This window comes from Podarcis tiliguerta (genome assembly GCF_965153285.1).
Source record: "Podarcis tiliguerta genome assembly, chromosome: Z".
NCBI classification, from domain to species: Eukaryota; Metazoa; Chordata; class Lepidosauria; order Squamata; family Lacertidae; genus Podarcis; species Podarcis tiliguerta.
The window spans coordinates 14,867,707-14,888,719 of NC_139553.1; the positions used below are offsets into that span (position 1 = coordinate 14,867,707).

Here is a 21,013-nt window from a genome sequence, read left to right on the forward strand (position 1 = left end):
TGTCACAGAGGCTTGGCCCGGAGGGCAGGAAAGGTGGACAGATAGCAATTAAGTGGGCAGTGGGGTGGGGGGCAGGAGAAGGGTTTCCGTTGCAGAGAAATCCTTCTGCGTGGTCCAGGAGGATGAATGAATAGTTTGTTTGTTTGTTTATTGCATTTATATCCCACATTTTCCTCTAAGGAGTTCAAGGTGGCACACATGTTTCATCTCCCCCATGATTTAATCTCCACAACAACCCTGTGAGGTAGGTTATAAGCTGAGTGAGGCAGTGACTTGCTCAACATCACACCCAGTGAGCTACATAGCCAACTGCAGTGTGTGTGTGTTTTGAACCCCGGGCTCCCAGATCCTTGTCTTCATTTAAAGCCCACAACAACCCAGTGAGGTAGGTTAGGCTGAGAGTGAGTCACTGGCCCAACGTCACACAGTGAGCTTCATCGCCGAGTGGAAATTTGAACCCTGGTCTCCCAAGTCGTAGTCCGGTACACTAAACACTACAACAGGGATGGGTGAAGGCAACTAGAGTGATGGGGTGGCATTAGTTTACAGCTGTGTAAGCCTACATGCTGTCCCCCAGACGAAGGGAAGTATTTATTCACACAGTGCATAGCTTAGGAATGCAGAAGCTTTTACAGCCCAAGGGCTGCATGACCCTCAGAGCAACCTTCCGTGGGCAGTAGGGGCATGTGTTAGTGGTGGGTGGGGCCAGAGGCAAATGTGGGCAGAGCAATGGATGCAAATGTCATCTCTGTACAGTGGGCTAGGTTCTATACACACTAACCCCTACTCTCTATCCAGGGAAGCAAGAAGCATTTTCAAAATTCAAGAACACAAAAAGGAAGGTGGTCTGGAGCATGTGGGCATGTGGTCTGGAGAGAGACCTGAGGGCCCTACAGAAAGGCTTTGAAGGCCCAAGGCTTTCCCAGGCAAACTATGGATTAGATAACATGACCAATCACCAACTCGCATGGGAGCCAACTTCTAGGGGCCGAGAGGGCTTCAGCACCCCAATAAAATATTTGAGGAGTCTGGCCCCTCCCAAAATGGATGGGCATTGCCATTCGAATGGTGTGCGTGCACCGTGTCATATGATTGATTATGCGGGGTGGGGTTTACCTGGGCCCTCCAATATTTTATTCAAGTTGGCACCCTTGCTAACTTGGATGGCTTTGGAAGATGGAGCCGTAGAGGTTATGGCTATCAATGGTTATTAGGGACTGCCAGACTCATTATATCCTGGACAGAGCATGGAGATCTTCGTGGGAGTCACTGATAGCAGTCCCTGATGGCTTGAATGTGCAACTCATATCCACCAGGAGCCAGTATGGTGGCTTCAGTATGGTGGGCCCAGTCTCATGGAACTCTCTCCCAGTTGAGGTCAGACAGACCCCTCCCTAGTGAAATTACAGCAGCTGCTGAGACTTTTTTAGTATTATTTCAGTAGGCATCTTAATTTTAACTGATTATTTCAATTGATTTTTTTTTTTAATTCTCACTATGTCAAATTTTTCATATTCTGCTCAGAGATGATTGTAGTTAACTGGTATATATAAATGGCCTAAATAAAAACAAAATAAAATCAGAGCAGTGCGTCTGAATACTGGTCACCGGGAATAGGGATGGGAGGACCTGTAGTTGCAGTTACTCATTCTTTCCCCCCATCTTAAATTCTGTTTTCCACCTATCCACATAAGTTTGTGGATTTTTAATTTTTTTTATTTCATTTTATTTTTGGTCCAGATGAACGTAATTGGGCAAAATCAAAGATGATCTATGAGCTAAAAGACTTGTAAATAATTTAGCATCTGCATTTATCAAAGAAATAGGCCTATATGAGTCAACGCATTCAAGGTCTTTCTATGATTTGGGGAATATTATTATAGTTGAAGTCTTCCATGTTTTGAGGATCTGGCCTTTACTCAGTCTCTCTAGAAAAAGTTTGAAGAGGAGAAAAATTGTATCTGTTCATTAAGAGGTTTTATTTTAAAAGGCCCATAATTTTAAAAATAAAAAGTCCTCGTGAAAGTTCACAAGTATTTTAGCACATTTTTTTTGAATCTACACATTTTTGTATGCTAATATACAAATGATTGCAAGGCAATTTTCCATTATGCACATCTTTATGTTATTTTCACAGATATATGCATTCTCACGCATGCTTAACTGGCACCATATGCATTGCCATACATCTCAGTTGGCGGGAGAAGTGTATTGCAAAATTCAAATGGCGTGAATTTCAGGGGATGACATCATTTCAGCTCAAATCTCACTTTGGAAAACAGCGAATTGGGTAGGTTTGTTGCAAAATGTAAACTGAATAAAATCCCCCTCCACATCCATTCTGGGGAAGAACAGCAGGAGAGGGCTATTCTGATCCCTTTGTGACTTTCTCAGCGACCTTTCATTGGCCCCTATGAGAAACAGGCTAGTGAACAAGATGCCATTTTCATCTGATCCAGCAGGGCTATTTCTATGATCCGATATAGTTGTACCTTGGTTCCGAACACCTTGGTACTCGGACGTTTTGGCTCCAGAACACTGCAAACCCAGAAGTGAGTGTTTTGGTTTGTGAACATTCTTTGGAACCCAAATGTTCGATGGGGCTTCTGTGGCTTCTGATTGGCTGCAGGAGCTTCCTGCAGCCAATTAGAAGCTGTGCTTTGGTTTCCGAACATTTTGGAAGTCAAACAGACTTCTGGAATGGATTCCGTTTGACTTCAAAGGTACGACTCAGGTGAATGTTCAAAGACGTGGGCAAGTAGTGTGCGGGGGGGGCGTCTTCTTCAATTCTGGGGGCCACATGCCTGTGGTAGCCTGGATAAGAGGCAAAAGTAGGCACAGCAACAAATGTGAATTTTACCTAGTTTCTACACACATGCACCACTCTCTATCTTCCATCCATGCATGCAGGAGGCATGGTCAGACCAGTGGCAGATCTTGAAGTCTCAGATTTCAGTGGTGCCCTCTGCAACACCAAAAATTGATGCCCCTCTGCCTCTTGTACTCCATTGTAAATCATAGCTGTGGTGTCCCAACAGCGCCTCCGAGGCTCCGCACCCAGTGTGACTGAACCAGTCACACTATCCTAAATCTACCTCTGATCAGAAAGGCAAAATAATTCTTGAGGAGGGTGCAAATGAGGGCTGGTGGGGTGTGTGGCCTGTGAAGAGGCCCAAGGGCCATGTAGAAAGGCTTTAGGGACAGCATTTGGTCCCCAGGCCTGATATTCCCCATCCCTGATGTAAACACTGCCACCACCAGGCTGAACTGGCCACAATTCAAGTGAAGACTTTAAACCGCTTGGTTTTGTTGAACGTATCATACTGACTCAAACCACTGTAAGCGTAAGAACAGGTGGGCAGTGGGATCAGTCTTCCAAGAAAATCTGGGCCTCCTCTTCTCTCTTGGAGGATTTGGCAAAGGGCCCAGAGGGAGTGAAGTTAGCAAGCAAAGGCTCCCAACCCCGGCTTGTGAGCGAGCGATTGCAATCTGTTTGAACAGCCCCTGGGTCGTGATCTTCCACTGACACACGCTGCTGTGGCAGACCCCACACTGACAAGTAGCTGGGATAAATTATTACTGACATATGCAAATGGATATGCAGATGAAGGCAGGGGCATAAGTGGAGTACAACGAGGCCGAGGCAAAGAAGGTGGGGGGGGGGGAGAGAAAGTTAAAAAACCCAGCCACACTCTTTTCTGATCAAAGCACTATGCTTGTGATGGCATGGAGTGGCCGTTACAGGAATCTGCAAGCCCTTTTTTCTGTCCTGAGAGTAGCATTAAATGGGAAGCTGGGATGTGTGTGTATGGAATTGCAAATATATGACACCCCCACTCCTGGGACAGCCACTTGATCATCAGCAAAAGTGAGAACAACGAGGGCAGAGGTTTCCATTAAAAATGTGCATGTGCTAATTTACAAGGTGTAGAGGTAAATGTAGAAGTAAACGGCTATCATTTCAACAGACACATTTGCCCAGAATAGGGAAGAAGATGTGCAGGGAAACTGTGTGCCTGCTCAGGCTGCTATTGAGACACTGCTGATAGCTGATGTGCGATTTCGAGGCTCTTCCTGCTTTTGGTTCTTTATATCTAAACTAGTTTTAGACATGGCATCTCTTCACACAAAATGGGGAGGGGAACCTCTAGCCCAAAGGGTGACCGTGGCCTGCCAGGGGTCCAATTTGGTCCATGAGGCTATTTTGCTCAAACCATGCCAACCTGTCCATCAGGCAGCATCACTGGGAAATGGGCAGAAAAGCAAGGATCAGTTCTATATTCCCTGCACCTACCAGTTCCCTGCAAAGGACTGGTGCATGCATCTTAAGTGGGAGGATTTAGCCCTAACTTCTCAGCTGATAAGCATGAGGTTAAGTCCTCCTCAGGCCCCTGCAGAGAGCAGGACAAAAGTCTCCACTCATCAGCTGACAAGATGAGAGTTCAGTCTTGCTGGGTCCTATTTTGTCAGCCCTACCAGAAGATGTTGGTGATTGAGCCTGGGATCTTCTTCATGCAAGGCGAATGCTCAGACAACTGAGCAATAGAACTTCGTAAACAGGAACAGAGGAATGTGGCTTATGCTGAGTCAGACCCTTGGTCCCTCTAGCCCAGTGCTGACTACACTGTCTGGCAGTGCCTCATCAAGGTTTAAGACAGGGAGTCTTTCTCAGCCACACCGGGAGATGTTGAGGACTGAACATGGGACCCTCTACATGTGAGGCAGATGCTCTGCCCCTGAACTATGGCCTTTCCAGAGGTCTGAGTAATGTTAAGGTGCGAACCAACCCTTCAGGACCTCTGTGATCAATGCTATGTTCACAAGTGAGTCAAGGCGACAAGTGTGTTTGTATCTCCAACGTACCTTCTGAAAGTGGGGCATTTTCCAAAGAGGATCTGCCTGCATCGGAGGCAGGAATCTCCTGAACAGCGTCGTGCGTGTGTCATATGTCTTTCCTCTGCGTTTCTAAAAACAAGTACGGCACACAGATTAATGTGCTGCCAACCAGAACGTTGCTGCAGCAGAGATTTTCTTGAGTTGCATCAAGTGACAAGGGCCCAAGAGAACATTAGAAGAATCTGGCTGCTGGATCAGGTCAAAGGGGTTCTAAAAATATGCACCCCATGCATCAAAGGCTAGGGTAAAGAGGTGAGTCTTCTTATTTCCCCCCAAGGTATATAGGCACAGACCCATCTCTGTGGGGAGGGAGTTCCACAGCTTAGAGGCTGCTACCCTCTCCAGGGTCACTCCTATTCCATGAGATTCTGAAAGTGGTGGATCTACCATGAAGGCCCCCTCTGCTGATCCTAACACCCAAGGAAGTCTGTAGGGACCTAAGTTGTTTACAAGTTTAAACACCAACACAAGCACCTTAAGTTGGGCCTGGAAATGAACAAGCAACATACCTCCAATCTTTCATCATGGAGCCTGGCAAAAACCACATATCTTCAACCAGCTGCTGGAAACCACAGGAGGAGAATGTGCTCCTGCTTAAGGATTTCCCACTGAGGCATCTGGTTGGCACTGTCACAACAGGATGCTAAACCAGATGGGCCATTGGCCTGATCCAATAGGCTCTTCTTATGGAGATCTATTGTGATAGCAAAACCTCCATACCCAGGCACAGTCTATCTCGGAATACCAGATGATGAGGAACAACAATTGGAGAGTTGCTGTTGCATTCAGTCCTGTTTGTAGGCTTCCATAGGCATCTGGTTGGCCACAGTGAGAATAGGACATTGGACTAGATGAGCCACTGGCCTGATCAAGCAGGCTCTTCTTAGGTTCTTATGCTCCAAAGGTCTGCTCACCTTCTGCTTTTTTTCTGCCTTCTCGGCTTTGATGATGGCTCTCTGCTCGTCCATCCACATCTCTTTGTATTTGTGCTGCAACAGATCAAAGAATGGCGTGGAGGGCCTGGGGAAAAATGGGAAAGGAAAGATCTCATGGAAGAAGGAATCTATAAATGAATCCCTAATAATCAAAAGCCATATAACTGGATCAGATCAAGAACCACATGTGCCCTCTAGACATTGCTGGACTCCCAACATCCTATCAGCCTAGGGGTGGGTGGATGTATCAATTTCTGCTGTCTAAGTTCCTCTTTTTTTGCAATCTTTGAAGCCACTTCTCCATAGCTCCACCTCAATTGATTGATTTCTTAAATTCTTGGAAAAATCCACCAGCCTTTTAGTATGAATTTCACCTAACAGACACAACTTTTTATATGACTTTTTGACTAACATCTCCACCCGTTTTGCAATTTCCTCTAACATAATACATTATTTTCTATGTCATATTTGCATATATATATATATATTCAAATGTTTCCTGATAATATATGCATTTTGATAAACATGGTTTGGATGGAGAACTTCCAACCCAAAATTTGGAAAAATGTAAATTTTGAATAACAGCTTTGTTTTTATTTGAGAAGTCTGAATTAAGTAAACAAAACTGAATTTCCCTACATTCAACCCCAGCTGGGCCAATGGTCAATGGCGATGGGAGTTGTAGTTCACAACACTGGGAGGCCAGTAGATTGTGTGGTTGGACTACAATTGCCATCATCCCTCACCATTGGCCATGCTGACTGGGGCTGATGGAAGCTGTAGGCCAACAACATACAGAAGTCACTAGGAGTGGGTCCCTACCTAAAGTCAGTGTTGGGCAGCTATAAAATGCCTTCTTCATCATTGCCAACGCTTTAAAAATAAATAAATGGTGGAGGTTGCAGTCATTTCCCTGTCATGTATGCAAGTGGTCACTCTTCCTAAATCCCCCTCCCCTAATTTATTTTGCTCCTACCGTGAATTTTATTACTAATTATGGCACACTGCAGGCTTCAGAGGAGCCTTTGCTAATGATGTTATTGTTGGATATTTTCTCTCTGTGTGTGAGAATCATTTGTTCCAGAAACAGAGAAGAACACAGAAGAAGTTTCAAGAAGCAGCAGAAGGCTGAGATTGTTTTGTTTATGCAAGGACATTTTCTATGGGAACTCTTCTTTGGACACACACAGTATGACAGGAATGGTTCTCTGTAACTTGTGAGTCTCTTGCTTGCGCCTTGCGGTGAGAGAAGCAGAGAGAGAGGCTTGGACTCTTGTTGGACTCAAGCATGCCTTGACCATGGAAGTGGTGGATGTCTGTATATATTTGCTACCAATATGCTTTTATGCCTGTCAAGTAAACCTCTACACTTGACTGAATCTTTATGGCGTCCATGAGTGTTTATTGCCTACTGTGTGTACCTTGAACGCCAAAGACGCTTCCAAGGAAGGGGATGCATTGAGATGTAACTCTGCTGAGTATGGATACTGGCACACATGATCAGTGAAAGTGATGCTGGACCCAGTTCTTCTAAATCATCCATCAGAGGTTGATGGATTGATACAGTACAACAGTTATCATATCCTCCAACATTCTGCAAGGGAAAACTGGGATGTGTGCAGGAGCCAGCTGACTTGCATGAGAGCATGCACCCCCCCCCCCAATATACATGTTTGCAGTTGTAGCCACAAAGTTTTCCACGGCATCTTCTGCTTTTAACAGAAGCATGAGACAAAAACAACAGAGAGCTTTTCAGTTTTGTCAACTGCATTAAATACAAAAGCACTCGGTGACTCTCTTACAAAAAAAGAAAAGAAAAGAAAAGAAAAGAAAAGAAAAGAAAAGAACAACACCACCAAAGCAAATAAGAAACCTAAAATGTATTTTCCACCTCGTGGAAAATTTCTTCCCTGCAAGTACCACTATTTAATTGAGCATGCATTTTTAAATGGAAGGGGCAAAAAGGGGAAGCGTTGGGAGGCATTTCCCCCTCCATTGACACATTTTTTTGTGCTATGCAGTCAGAAGACAGTTCTGGGAACTAGAATAGAAAAGGGAGGAAATGCACCATATGCACACACACATACCTGCACAACCAGGTCTTCCCCACGAGCCTCCTTCTCCTGTGCGTGGGGATGTTGCGCTCTCTCTCTTTTAACAAACCTGTTAACAATTACTGCTTCCCCCATCTTGCCCTCTCACTCCTCCTAACTGCCACCTCCTTTCAATCCTTGACCTGTCCTTTTTTGCTCTCTGCCACCCAATGCTCCCACCACACAGCCACCTCCGCCTTCTGGCTCACCTAAGCCGCTACTTTCCAAATTCTTTTGGGTGGGGAACGCTCAGGGCTTCAGAACTATAGACCTAAACCAGAGAGTCCTACACAGACAACTGTAGAGAGGAGAGAGAAAGAGAGTGTGTGTCTCCTTTGAGCACCATAGATATATACCTAGCAAAAAAACCCCTCTCACTTCCCATTCTGAGGAGAATATCCCTCTTCTTTCTAGGTAGATGTGAAATTATTTCAAAGCACGTCATTGAAAAGCGGCCTTTTGGTTTAGGCAAAATCTCAAAAAAGGAAGTTCTTATTTTTAAAGAAAAGAACACACACACAAAAATCAGCACTTCTGATATGGGATGCCATACACCCAGATTTCCTAGGACATTTTTGCCGCCTTTTGAAAATTCTGCCCAGACGCCATTTTCAAGGGACGAATCCTGATGTCTGGCAGCCCTACATTTGGTTCTGAGCGTTCCCTGCCCAAAAGACTTTGGGAAGTGGTGGCTTAGGTGAGCCAGTATGGCTTCTGTAATTCTGGGATGTCCCGTTTAAAGTGGGGCAGTTGGGGGGTGGGCGGGCAGTGGTATGTGTTATGTGTATGATCTAATGCTGTACACCCAGTGTGGCCATTCATATATAAAGAGACCATCCTTTCTGGATGTGTGGAGCTGGGCTGAAGATGATGGTATGTCATAGATCACAGGGACTATGTCTTATGGGCATCACCACATCCCTGATTTGGGGCCAGCTGTACCATTTGATAGGCTGACACGGCCCATCTCAGAGGGCAGTGTAATGCTGATTATAATTTAAGCATGATGGGAGATGCTATTTGGATTTTCTGCTTCAGGTATAGCAGGGATTGGGTCAGGAGAAGGGACAATCGGGTACGAGGAGCAGTAGGCCAGCTGATGCCTGCCCCAAGCAGCTGTTGTACTCATGTCCTGATTGTGGGTTTCACATTGAGGTATTTGGTTCACCACTGTGAGAACAGGATGCTGGACTAAAGGGGCCCCCTTCAGCCTGATTCAGCAGCCAGGATCTTCTTATGTTCTTTAATGCTTACCATGCAGTTATATGAGAGAATGCAAACGATGCATCTTGGCACCCTACTGGAGAGAGGAGTTATACCTGCCCTTATTATCACCTACTCCTGCCACAGTGTCAGGGACCAGCACTAAGAATGGAAGAAGAGATTTGTTGGATCGTGCCAATGGCCCATCTAGTCCAAGATCCTGTTCTCATAGTGGCCAACCAGGTGCCTTTGGGAAGTCAGCAAGCAGGATATGAGCACTAGAGCATTCCCCACTCCTGTGGTATCCAGAAACTGGCATTCATAAGGATTATTACCTCCAGCTCTGGAGACAGAGCATGGGCATTATGCTCAGTCAGGTTTCTCTTCCTGCTACAGAACTCGGTGGGAGGCACTGAGAACCAAGCCAGCCTATTTGCATATCTCTCCTCTTCACCTGCATATCTCATTCCCAGATGCAATGCAGGAAAGTTGCAGAATACCATACTTTTCCGTCTATAAGACGCCCCTGTGTATAAGACTATCCCTATTTTTGGGGACTCAAATTTAAGAAAATGCAGGGAGATGGCACAGAGTTGTTGGCTCTGGTTGTTGAGCTTTTTTGAGGATTGCCCAGAGTTGTTGAGCTTTTTTTTGGGGGGGGGGGGATTGCTGAAAATCGCTTGCCCGTGTCTCGCAAAATCCGCCTCCCGTCTGTCCCGTCGCCAGCATAAGCTGCCACCCAGCCAACTACCACAGCGTCAGCCAATCAACACCACCCATTAACGCAGCAACCAATAACACGCACAACAGCTGCTGACAAATGCGGCAGCAACCAATCAAATGGCAACCCTGTGACCCTGTGCACTATCCATGTATAAGACAACCCCCACTTTTAAATATGATTTTTATACACAAAAAGTACGGTGTGTATGCGTGTGTGCGCGCACACACACACACACACACAAAAAAACATTTAGGAGATTATTGGCAGAATTCCTTCTAATGTTGCCTCTCCTTAAATATCTGCAAACCAATTCCACCGTCTATTCAAAAACATTACTTTCAAAGGAACATCTCTCCCTCCCAAGCTGCCACACTTTTCTAGATTTTTTATGTAAAGGTAAAGGGACCTCTGACCATTAGGTCCAGTCGTGACCGACTCTGGGGTTGCGGCCCTCATCTTGCTTTATTGGCCGAGGGAGCTGGCGTACAGCTTCCGGGTCATGTGGCCAGCATGACTAAGCCGTTTCTGGCGAACCAGAGCAGCACACGGAAACGCCGTTTACCTTCCCACCAGAGTGGTACCTATTTATCTACTTGCACTTTGATGTGCTTTCGAACTGCAAGGTTGGCAGGAGCAGGGACCGAGCAACAGGAGCTCACCCCGTCGCAGGGATTCGAACCGCTGACCTTCTGATCGGCAAGTCCTAGGCTCTGTGGTTTAACCCACAGCGCCACCCGTGTCCCTTAGATTTTTTATGTACTCTGATGCTAAATTGATTTCCAAGACCCAGGAAATATTTCATTTGAAAGAGAAGCAAGCTCCTGTTCAGCTTGATTGTAAGATGGGCGCTAGGCTGCTTCTCTTGGAAAGCACACCTGCCTTCGAATTAGAATATGATCCTTCGCTGTGAAAAAGTTTTAACTCTTTCTCTTTTTTTTTGTCCATAGATCTTTGCAGGATTAGGTGAGCAGCTGATTTTCCTCTTTTGATCAAGGCCCATCTTTCACTGTCACACACCTGACATCATATATAACCCCTGGACCACATTCACACCATGCATTTAAAGCACTGTGATAGCACTTTAAACTACCATGGCTTCTCCCAAAGGATCCTGGGAAGTGTAGTTCATTAAGGGTGCTGAGGGTTGTTAGGAGGCCACTATTCCCCTCACAGAACTACAGTTCCCAGAATTCCCTGGGAAGGAGGATTGATTGTTAAGCCACTCCAGAATGGGAAGAGGGAGTTCCCCCTCTCAGCCCCATCCACAAACCACAGCTCCCAGAATTCTTTGGGGGAAGCCACTACTATTTCAAATGGTATCATAGTGCCTTAAATGTGTGGTGTGAAGGTGGCAGTGGGCATGACTTGGCCAAAACTGCCTTATGTGCCAAATGGGGAGGCTGGGAGTGCCTAATTAAGGCTCTGCGGGCTGGATCTTTTTTTTCTCTTTTTTCTTTAAAGGATAATGAATTATTAACACTATTTTAAAATCAAAACTGTGTAGGCCTTAAACGAGCTACAAACTCTTCCCTGTTGGATACAAGCCTATGGCATGTTTGTGACAGAGACTAGGAAATCAGGACTTCTCTTTTTGAAAAAATAAAAACCCTAAGGTATTTGGTGGGGAGGACAGTCAACGCAAGGAACGATAATTATAATTTGCAAATATAAGGCTGACATTTTTCGGCTGTAGGTATGTATAAATCCTGACAGGCGTGATTCGCCCATTTGGCGAAACAGTTCTCTACCGAGAGCAGAACAGCCTGTTCTCATGATGGCCCGTCACATCCCTGCAGCTCATTAAAACTTTTTATTTTATTTTTTATATGGAGGATTAAACTTCCCCAAAGCATCAGAACCTTCTGAGGGACTTTAAGTACACACCGGTTGAAAGGTGTTTCAGGGGAAAAGCCTTGGGTCTGACAAACTGGATTTTTAGTAACGGCTTCCCGTTCACAGCGGGGCAAAATAATTGGTCATCAGTGACTACTAATTTGGTTGAATAGCCAGAGGCGGGTTTCCCCCCCACTTCCTGGAAAATCAATGACAGCTCCGAAGTCTGTTCAGGAGAAGACAGAGAATTTCTTTTTTTTATTATTTTAAAAAAAAACCTTTTTAGATGTTGATGATCCTTTTGCTGGAGACAGCTGTTTTGTTAAAATTAAAATCTATGCACAACGCCGACCTGTGAGCAGGCAGCCAGGGACAAAGTGACAACACTGTACTCTAGGGTGGTGTGTCAGTTTCCTCTGAAAACTTTTCCCTCTGAAAAACTTAGAAAATTCTATTCTGCTTCCTTCTCCCCATGCAACATAACCCTCTGATACCTTCTCTGGGCATTACGAACATATGGAAAGCCCTGCTGGATTAGGTCAGTGGCCCATCTCGCCCATCATCCCCTTCTCAAAGAAAGGACCCTCTCCTAGCCCAGCCTGAATGTGTTAGGGATTGAACCTAGGAACCTGTTCTTTTACTTAGCTGCAGCCTCATGCCCCAAAGAAGAACATGCCCAATGGCTAAGAAACCAAGAAGAGCCTGCTGGATCAGTCCAATGGCCCACCTCACCCAGCATCCTATTGTTAAAGAGGCCAACCAGGAGCCTGTGAGAAACCTGCAAAAGCAAGACTCCAGCAAATAGAACCGCCCTCCTGTGGTTTCCAGCAACTTGTGTTCAGAAGCATGCTGCCTCCAACTCTGGAGGCAGAGCATAGCCATCATGGCTAGTAAAAAAAAGGTAATGGACCGCTGGACGGTTAAATCCAGTCAAACTTGACTATGGGATGTGGCGCTCATCTTGCTTCAGGCCAAGGGAGCCAGTGTTTGTCTGCAGACAGCTTTCAGAGTCATGTGGTCAGCATGACTAAGCTGCTTCTGGCGCGACGGGACACCATGACGGAAGCCGGAGTGCACAGAAACGCTGTTTATCTTCCCGCCGCAGTTTTACCTATTTATCTGCCTGCACTGGTATGCTTTTGAACTGCTAGGTTGGCAGGAACTGGGACAGAGGCTCAATGGTTTAAACCACAGCGTCACCTGCTCCCCCATGGCTAGTAGCCATTGATGGCCGTGTTCTCCATGGATTTGTCCTATCCTCATTCAAAGCCATCCACATTAGTATACATCAATACCTCCTGTAGTACATTATTATTATTATTATTATTATTACTTCCACCCCGTTCCACAGTTTAACTACATGCTGCATGAAAAAGTCCTTTATATTGTCCATCCTGAATCTTCCAGCTTTCAGCTTTGTTGGATGTTCATGAATTCTAGTGTTAGGAAAGTGGGCGGAAAACTTCCCTTTGTCCGCTTTCTCTATCCTGCACACAGTTTCATAAACTTCTGTATTGTTGCCTCTTACTTGGATTTCTCTAAATTGAGAAGCCCCAAATGTTGCAACCTTTTCTCATTTCATTTACTGCATTTATATCCCACCTTTCTCTCCAAGGATCTCAAGGTGGTGCACAACTCCCCCATCTCATTCAATCCCCATTACAATCCCCCTGTGAGGTAGGTTAGGCTGAAAGGCAATGACTGGTCCAAGGTCACCTAAATGAGCTTTACAGTGGTACCTTGGGTTACAAACGCTTCAGGTTACAGACTCCGTTATCCCAGAAATAGTACCCTGGGTTAAGAACTTTGCTTCAGGATGAGAACAGAAATTGCACGACGGCGGCACAGCAGCAGCGGGAGGCCCCATTAGCTAAAGTGGTACCTCAGGTTAAGAACAGTTTTAGGTTAAGAACAGACCTCCAGAACGAATTAAGTTCTTAACCTGAGGTACCACTGTATGTCTGTTTGGAGATTTGAACCGTGGTCTCCCAGGTCCTAGTCAGCTGTTCCACCATTCCCTGATCGGTGTTACCATGCTGTGCAATGCTAGGGGCTCCTTTTCCCCATTCTACCTCTATCCCAAATGATAACCAATGAACGGCAGCTGACCAAGTCCCCAGTGCTTATTTCTCCTGCTCTCCTTGTCCCAGCAGCAAAGAGAATGATGCATCCACAGATTCATGTCTTTCCTAGGCAGCAGATAGTGCCTGCTGTTCCTTGAACCTTCCTTCTTTCTCCCTCCCTCTCTTGCTGGCTTTAATTGTTCCCATTTGGGTAAGGGACCTGTCTGGTCTAACAAGGCCTGCAGAAAGTAGGAGGGGGAAGCAGAGAAAGAGGAGAGGGAGGTAACTGAAGCACTTAGCTCCCTTCCATAGCCTTGGTGCTCACACCTTAATTAGGAAAGAGGACCGCTGGGCATTTGGTTATCTTTTTTAATTGTTTATGGCCTGGCGAGCATAAAAAAGTAATGGCAGGGGAGGGAATGTGGATGCAAGTGGCCTGAGGGCCTCAGCTTCCAAGTCAAGCTGTAAACGCCCATTTGCAGTTTGTTAGCTTGTTAGTATCCCCTCTTCCGAAGAAGGGGCAGATTCAATTAGTAGCAGGAGAGAGCCTTTGTCATAGGTGGCAGTAGGGGAAAGGCGGACAAGGAAGGCAGGACTATAAAGGAGCTGTCCTTTGAAGCCGTATCATGCAGCCCCCCCACAGCTTTACAGATAGGCCTCTAAACAGACCCCAGAAATAAAGGCACTGAGAGGCATGGAGGATCATTTTGAAAATGATCCCCATTTGTCCTCATTTTCCCTTCCTCAGAAAAAGAAAGAAGACCCTTCCCCACTGACAAATCCCAAATGTGTAGGTGGAAAACATTTGGGAATCTGGATCCTGAATGCCAGCAAAACTACCCAATCAAACCAATGGTTAGCCTGCATGCATTTTAAAGCACACTAAATTAAATTAAAATGCCTTATCTTGGGTGGGAAAAGTGACTGTGGCCCCCCCCCCCCCCGTCCACCACAAAAACTGCAGATGACCTCAGATTTCCATAAGCCTTCATGCCCCCGCCCCCAGTAAATTGCAAGGAGGGGGGGAAAACAGTGATATAAATTACTTCTCTGTGGGCAGCCAATAAGGAAAATGCGTTTTTCTAAGAGTCGGAAGATCTGTTATTTGACTCAGAGGGCTCGTATGAGCTGATGCCGTCAGAAGAATAAATTCTCTTGTAAACAGAACGCTTAAAAAGATTTATCAGATGTTCATTGCCATGCTTAGAGGAGTGTGTGTGTGTAGTTATGAGTGTGTCAAATTTGCTTTGCTCTTGCTGAGATGTGTCTGAAGCAGAGTACAAAGAAGTCTGGGGAAGGAAGGGCAGCAGCTCAGTGGGCAGAGCGGAAGGTCCCAGGTTCAAGCCCCAGTCACATCTCCAGGTCAGGCTGGGAAGAGCCCTGTCTGGAACCCTGGAGAGATGCTGCCAGTCAGTGTAGACAGTACTGAGTTAGATGGACCAGGAACTTGTACTGAGCTGACTCAGGACAAGGCAGCTTCCTGTGTCAATTGGTTGTTTATTCAGAATCATGAGGACTAGAATCTTACTTTATTTTGAGGGGAAGGGCCATAGCTTAGTGGTGCAGCATCTACCTGGGATGCAGGAGGTCCCAAGTTCAATCTTGTTCATATCCAGGTTACGCTAGGGAAGTTCCCTGTTCTGAAATGATTGAGAGCTTCTGACAGGCAGTGTAAACCAGGGGTGGGAAACCTCAAGCCCAGGGGACAAATGTGGCTCTGCAGATCTCACTATCTGTCTCTTGGGACACTTCCTAAACCTCATTCCTCTCTGACCCTTTTCCACATCCACCTTAGGTGTTTTTGCCAGGCTGGGATTTGTCATTAAACTCTGATAAATGATCAGTGTTTGTCTGCATGGAGGATAGAGAAGTGTGCATGTGGAAAAACTATCCTACTGTAAAAGATAAACTTTACATTCATTGCCCCAGACCACTTTTGTCTCTGACCCTGTTCATCACTGGCACATGCCATCCCCGCCCCCTGCCTTGAAGTTTGCCCAGAAAGGAACAATACTAAGTTAGGTGGACCAGCAGGTCTGACTCTTTAAAAGGCCATTTCCTGTGTTCCTAAATTGCTGGTGTTTTCAAGAAATCTGAGTAAAGAACATATAGGCCACATTAACATAATATGTTTAAAGAAGTATGATACCACTTTGTAAACAGCCATGGCTTCCCCAAAGCATCTTGGGAGCTGTAGTCTTTTAAGAGTGCTGAGGGTCGCTAGAAAATGAACTGATATTGATTTATATATTAATGTAACATTTTTATATGAAATTGTGTATTATTGCAATATTTTGTTTATCTGTTGTTGCTTCAGTTTTCTATACACCACTAAATCTTTATAGCAGTCCAAAGACCCATAGAACAATTTCAGAACAAGATGCAGTTAAGAAGGCCAACCACAAAAGAGAGAGAAACTGAGATGGTCATTTTGTTTTGTCTCAATGATCTTTGTTTCTTTTATCCACTTAGGGATATTTTTATATATATTAAGCTGTATAGAAATTAAATAATCTAATTTATTCCCCCAGAGCTACAATTTCCAGTTCCCTGTGAAGAGGGATTGACTATTAAACCAATCTGGCAATTGTAGGTCTGTGAGGGGAATATAGGGGTCTCCCAGCAACACTCAGCACCTTTAACCAACTGGAACCCCCAGAATTATTTGGGGGAAGCTGTGACTGTTTTAACGTGGTATCACAGTGCTTTAAATATAGGGTGGCTATATGTATGTGGCTATATTTGCAAAGCTAAGCAGGATCCAGTATTGTTTCAAAGTGGATGGGAGACCACATGTTGGGATTCTTGCATTGTAGGTGATTGGACTAGAAGACACTTGTGGTTCCTTCTGATTCTATGATTCTATGATTTGTCTATGATTTGTTTAGGAAATATCTAGGGAATACCAGTTAATCCTGAAGTCCCACTTGTGTGAAGAACTACCAAAAGAAAAAAATGGCTGATTACCTGAATTCAAAAAAGGATGCAGGGCTTGGCTCACTCTTTAACGAAAATAGCCCTCAGCAGAGTTTAAAATACAGATTTATGCAGCACTTGGAAAGCATGAGAAATATAGGTTGTCAAACTTATAAACATTCCATTACTAAGCACTTACAATTCTCCCCTGCCTCAACTCTTCTCTAAGTGAATAGACCACAAACTTTAGTAAGTTTAAATGCTTTACTTACAGTAATCACTGATCTCATGCATGCACCTCAATGCTACAGCAAAAACAACAGAAGTAAGGCATTCTTGGGTTGCAAAATACAGAAGTTAGTCACAAACGTGCGGTCCCAGCCTCAGATGTCTGCTCAGCTTACATGGTTCAAACAGAGGGAGGAAGAGGGAGAAAGAGGAAAGGCGGGGGCGGACAATACTTCCTTGCTCCCCCAAGGTGAGTGAGCATGACCTGGCCATGCTTTCTCTAGCAATTTACAGTTTTGTGCTTACTTACTGGTGGTTATGCACAGTTATGTTTGGCTGCATTAAATCTCCCACTGTTTGGAGGCGGTGGCTTTTCCTTTGCTGGAAGTGCATAAGCAGAAGCTATCCAGTTTTCCAGCTGTCTGTCAGCACAGGACTATGTAATTTAGGGTTGGGGAACCTGTTGTCCTCCAGATAAGGAAGAGCCAGGAAGCTTATACAGGAGTCTGGGAGAAACACACAATCCACTCTGGCCTATTAGATGCAACTATAGCAAGGCTGGGAAACATGTGGCCCTTAGCTTTTATAGGAGGGGCACAACTCTCCAGTCTATTGGGTAGGGTTGTAGCTAACTAAGTTATACTTGGAGTAGACCCACTGAAATGAATGAGCCTGAATTAGACATAACCATCAATTCCAGTAGTTCTACTTTGAGCAGGATGAACACTGGATACAGTGTGATGCAGTGGTCAGAGTGCTGGACTAAGACCTGAGAGACCAGGGTTCAAATTCCCTCTCATCCATGAAGCTCACTCGGTAGCTCTGGGCCAGTCGTTGCCTCTCTCAACCTAATCTACCTCATAGGGTTGTTGCTCTGAGGATGAAATGAGGAGGGGGGAGAACCATGCATGCCACTTTGAGCTCTTGTGCGGGGGTGGGGGGAAAGGTGGGACATAAATGCAATAAACAAACAGATATAAATGCAATAAACAGACAGACAGGTGAGCAAACTCAATAGTCTTTAAAAAATCTGATTAATCATTGGGCCCTTTTTAATCAAAATGGTGTTTGATACATTAATCTAACCAATTTACTAAACATTAAAGTCACGCTGTATGTGTGTTAATGCATGCTCTCTCTCTCTCTCTTTCACACACACACACACACACACACAGGCCTACTTTCGCTTGAAAGCAAGGCTCAGAGGATGAGAGCAGGGGTCTCTTGCATGAGAGCGTGGATGTAGCAGAGTTATCTGTTACTGAGGCGCTCTGCGCTCTGAGGGCAACCTCCCTGCGGCATAACCTGGTTCACAGAAGGCAGCCCTTGTAAAAATCAGAGGATGGAGTGCGGATCCGAGCGATCTGATTGGAGGATGCCCCATGGGGGCGGCCGGGGACCCCACCACATCCTCGTTAGCGCTGACCTTGGCAGGAGTGCCGGCTGCTGATGAATAGGCTACAGTCCTGGACAACGCTCCTGGGAGCGGCCATATTATCTATTATTGTCCCATCAGCGCCTTCCTGAAAAGCCCCTCCCAGCTTAGCACACCACAGACCTTAGGAAGGGAATAAATCTATGTCTGGGATGAAGAGAAGGGGAAGGAAAAAGAGGAATGAAAAATGTCCTTTTTATGGCTCTTTGCAACAAAAGGTGGCCACGTGGCCGGTGCAAAACAAGTTTCCTGGGGAAGGAGAGGGAGGTGGAGAAAACACACACACACACACACACACACACACACACACGTTGAACAGCTCCTCTAATCATGATGCAATGCCTCTTGTCCTAAACTGGTGCATGACCTTCCAAGGTAAACAGCCAGTTAAAGCCGCCTTACCATTTTTCTTAAGAACCTATGAAAAGCCCTCATGGACCAGGCCAAAGGCCCACCTAGTCCCATGGCCAACCAGAAATCCTGGTGGGAATCCAAAAGCAGAATCCAAGCAAAAGAGAGCCCTCTCTCCTGATGTGTCAAGCAAGTGGTATTCAGAAGCATTGCTGCCTCTGACTGTGGAGGCAGAGCATAACTGCTCTGCTTAATAGACATTGATAGCCTTCTCCTCTATGAATCTGCCCAAAGAGAAAGCTCTTTTAAAGCCATTCAAATGGTCATCATTGGCTCCTGCTGGAGTGAGTTCCATAGTTTAACTATGAGCTGTGTGATGAAGGACTTTCTTTTACCCATCCTGAATCTCCCAATATTCAGCTTCATTAGAGGTCCCTGAATTCTAGTGCTATGAGATAGGGGGGGAAACATTTAGCTGATGGAGGGGGATACCATTTCAGATAGGGATGACTTCCCCTACTGGAGACAGACAGCGTCTTCAACTTGCAACTTCCTCTCTGGAGGGGAGAAGTCACCCTATCTCTCCAGACTGACCCTGCCTGCTGCAAGGGATGGTTGCGTTTCCCCATGTAAATATGTGAAGGGGGGGGGGAATTGCATGTTTATTTTTGTGATTTTTTCCTTTGTCTAGTCCTCTCCTTCCTCTTGTTTGCTAGATCATCATTCTGAATGGGTGTTTTCATTGTGTTTCCTGTTGGCTGCCCTGCCTCCCTGTTTCTTCATTTCTACTTCTCCTTCATTCTCTTTCTCTCCCCCCCCCACCCCTGTTGTCCGGGGAAGGGGAAAATGTAGGGGGCAGATGGATTCTGTCCCAACTGACGGGCAGGCATAGGAGAAGTCAGCAGGGCCAGGAACTTGCATTTCCCACCTCACTAGGGCTGCCGCCTTTGGTCAGGCAAAATAAGTTCCCAACAGCTCAGAGGAGGAGATTTATGCATTTGGAGATTCCAGACAAGCAGCCTTTGGTGATTCTCTAGGTTCTCTAGGCGGGGGTAAGTATGGGGAGCCCCCACTCTGATTCTGAGGCTTTCCTTAATTCAAAAAAAATCCCAAAATTGCTTTCATGGGTGATGGGGTTGATTTCCTTGGTGGTGGTGGTAGGGTTTACACCCAGACCTGCTCAATACACTTCATCACCATAAGAGTAAACACAAACACAAGCAGTCCACATGCAGGCATAGGGAAAAGTGCTTCTATTCACAAGACGGGGCTTGATAACCCTTCTCCTCCTCCTGCTTGCACCTGAGCCCTGAGGTCCCAAGACTCCTTTCTGGTTAGGCCTCCTTTGCCACAAAAATGGGCTAAAACGTCTGTTCCTCCCATTCAGGCGGTAGGTAGGTCAAGAGGGAGAGGCCCCTCTTAGAAGAGGAAGTGGCTGAGGTTAAGAACCAACCTTGGTTGCTCTCTGCCAAGGCTTTCCAGCCTTTATTAAGAAAGGCTCGTCAGGTGGTGTGATTGCTAGAGGGAAACAAACACCTCCCCTTGAATCCTCTGCAATGTCTTTCGGAGGGGTCAGTCTGGAGGTGCCCCAAGTGGTGACCATGACATCTGATGCAAGCCTGTTCAGATGTGGGGCACATCTAGGGTCCCATGTGGTTCAGGGTGTCTGGTGGTTCAGGAGACCCAACTCAGCTTCAACGTGCTGGAGCTCAGAGACATTCAGCTAGGGTTAAAGGCCCGCATCATGGTTCAACGCATTGCAGCATTTGTCAACACTAGAGGCAGTTGCTGTTGGTTTGCAGATTGGTATGGAGAGGAGCCCTGGGGTGCTGCCTTTTGTATTTTTGCCAAACTGCTTGCTTGTGTGCATGTGTCCTTCCTTTCTTGTACTGAACTCCAGTGATTTGTTTGATGTATGGGCGCCTGCTTGACGGTTATTCTGCTCTGCTGCTACTCAGTTTGGAGAGACACTATGACTCCACCTCTCTAGAGAGGAAGTTGCAAGTTTAAGACTCTGCCTTTTTCCAGTAGGAGGGGTCACCCTTATCAGAAATGCCTATAAACTGAAATTCAATGTAAGATTCCCGCCCCCCATATTTTCTCTATACAGTTTTCCATGTCATGCATCATTTTATCAACTCTACCATGTCGCATCTTATTCACTTTTCCTCTAAACTAAAATGTTCAAATACTGCAGTCTTTCCTCATTTTGCATTTATATTCCACCTGTTCTGCAAAGAGCTATACTATACATGGTTTTCTTCCTTCCGTTTTTATATCCACAGCTTTGTGAAGTAGGTTAGGCTGAGAGTGAGTGACTGGCCCGAGGTCACCCA

The 21,013-nt window shown here is 45.7% G+C and overlaps 1 protein-coding gene across 1 annotated transcript in view; it reads right to left on the reverse strand.

The window, feature by feature from the left end:
• The window catches only part of CFAP77 (cilia and flagella associated protein 77), a 93,568-nt gene that overhangs the window by 12,237 nt on the left and 60,318 nt on the right, over positions 1–21,013 (reverse strand). The window contains exons 4-5 of the mRNA XM_083424023.1: positions 5,811–5,916; positions 4,864–4,965 (exon numbers count right to left, since the gene is read on the reverse strand). Coding sequence (XP_083280149.1) covers positions 4,864–4,965; positions 5,811–5,916 — 208 coding nt within the window. The remainder of the gene's footprint in view (positions 1–4,863; positions 4,966–5,810; positions 5,917–21,013) is intronic.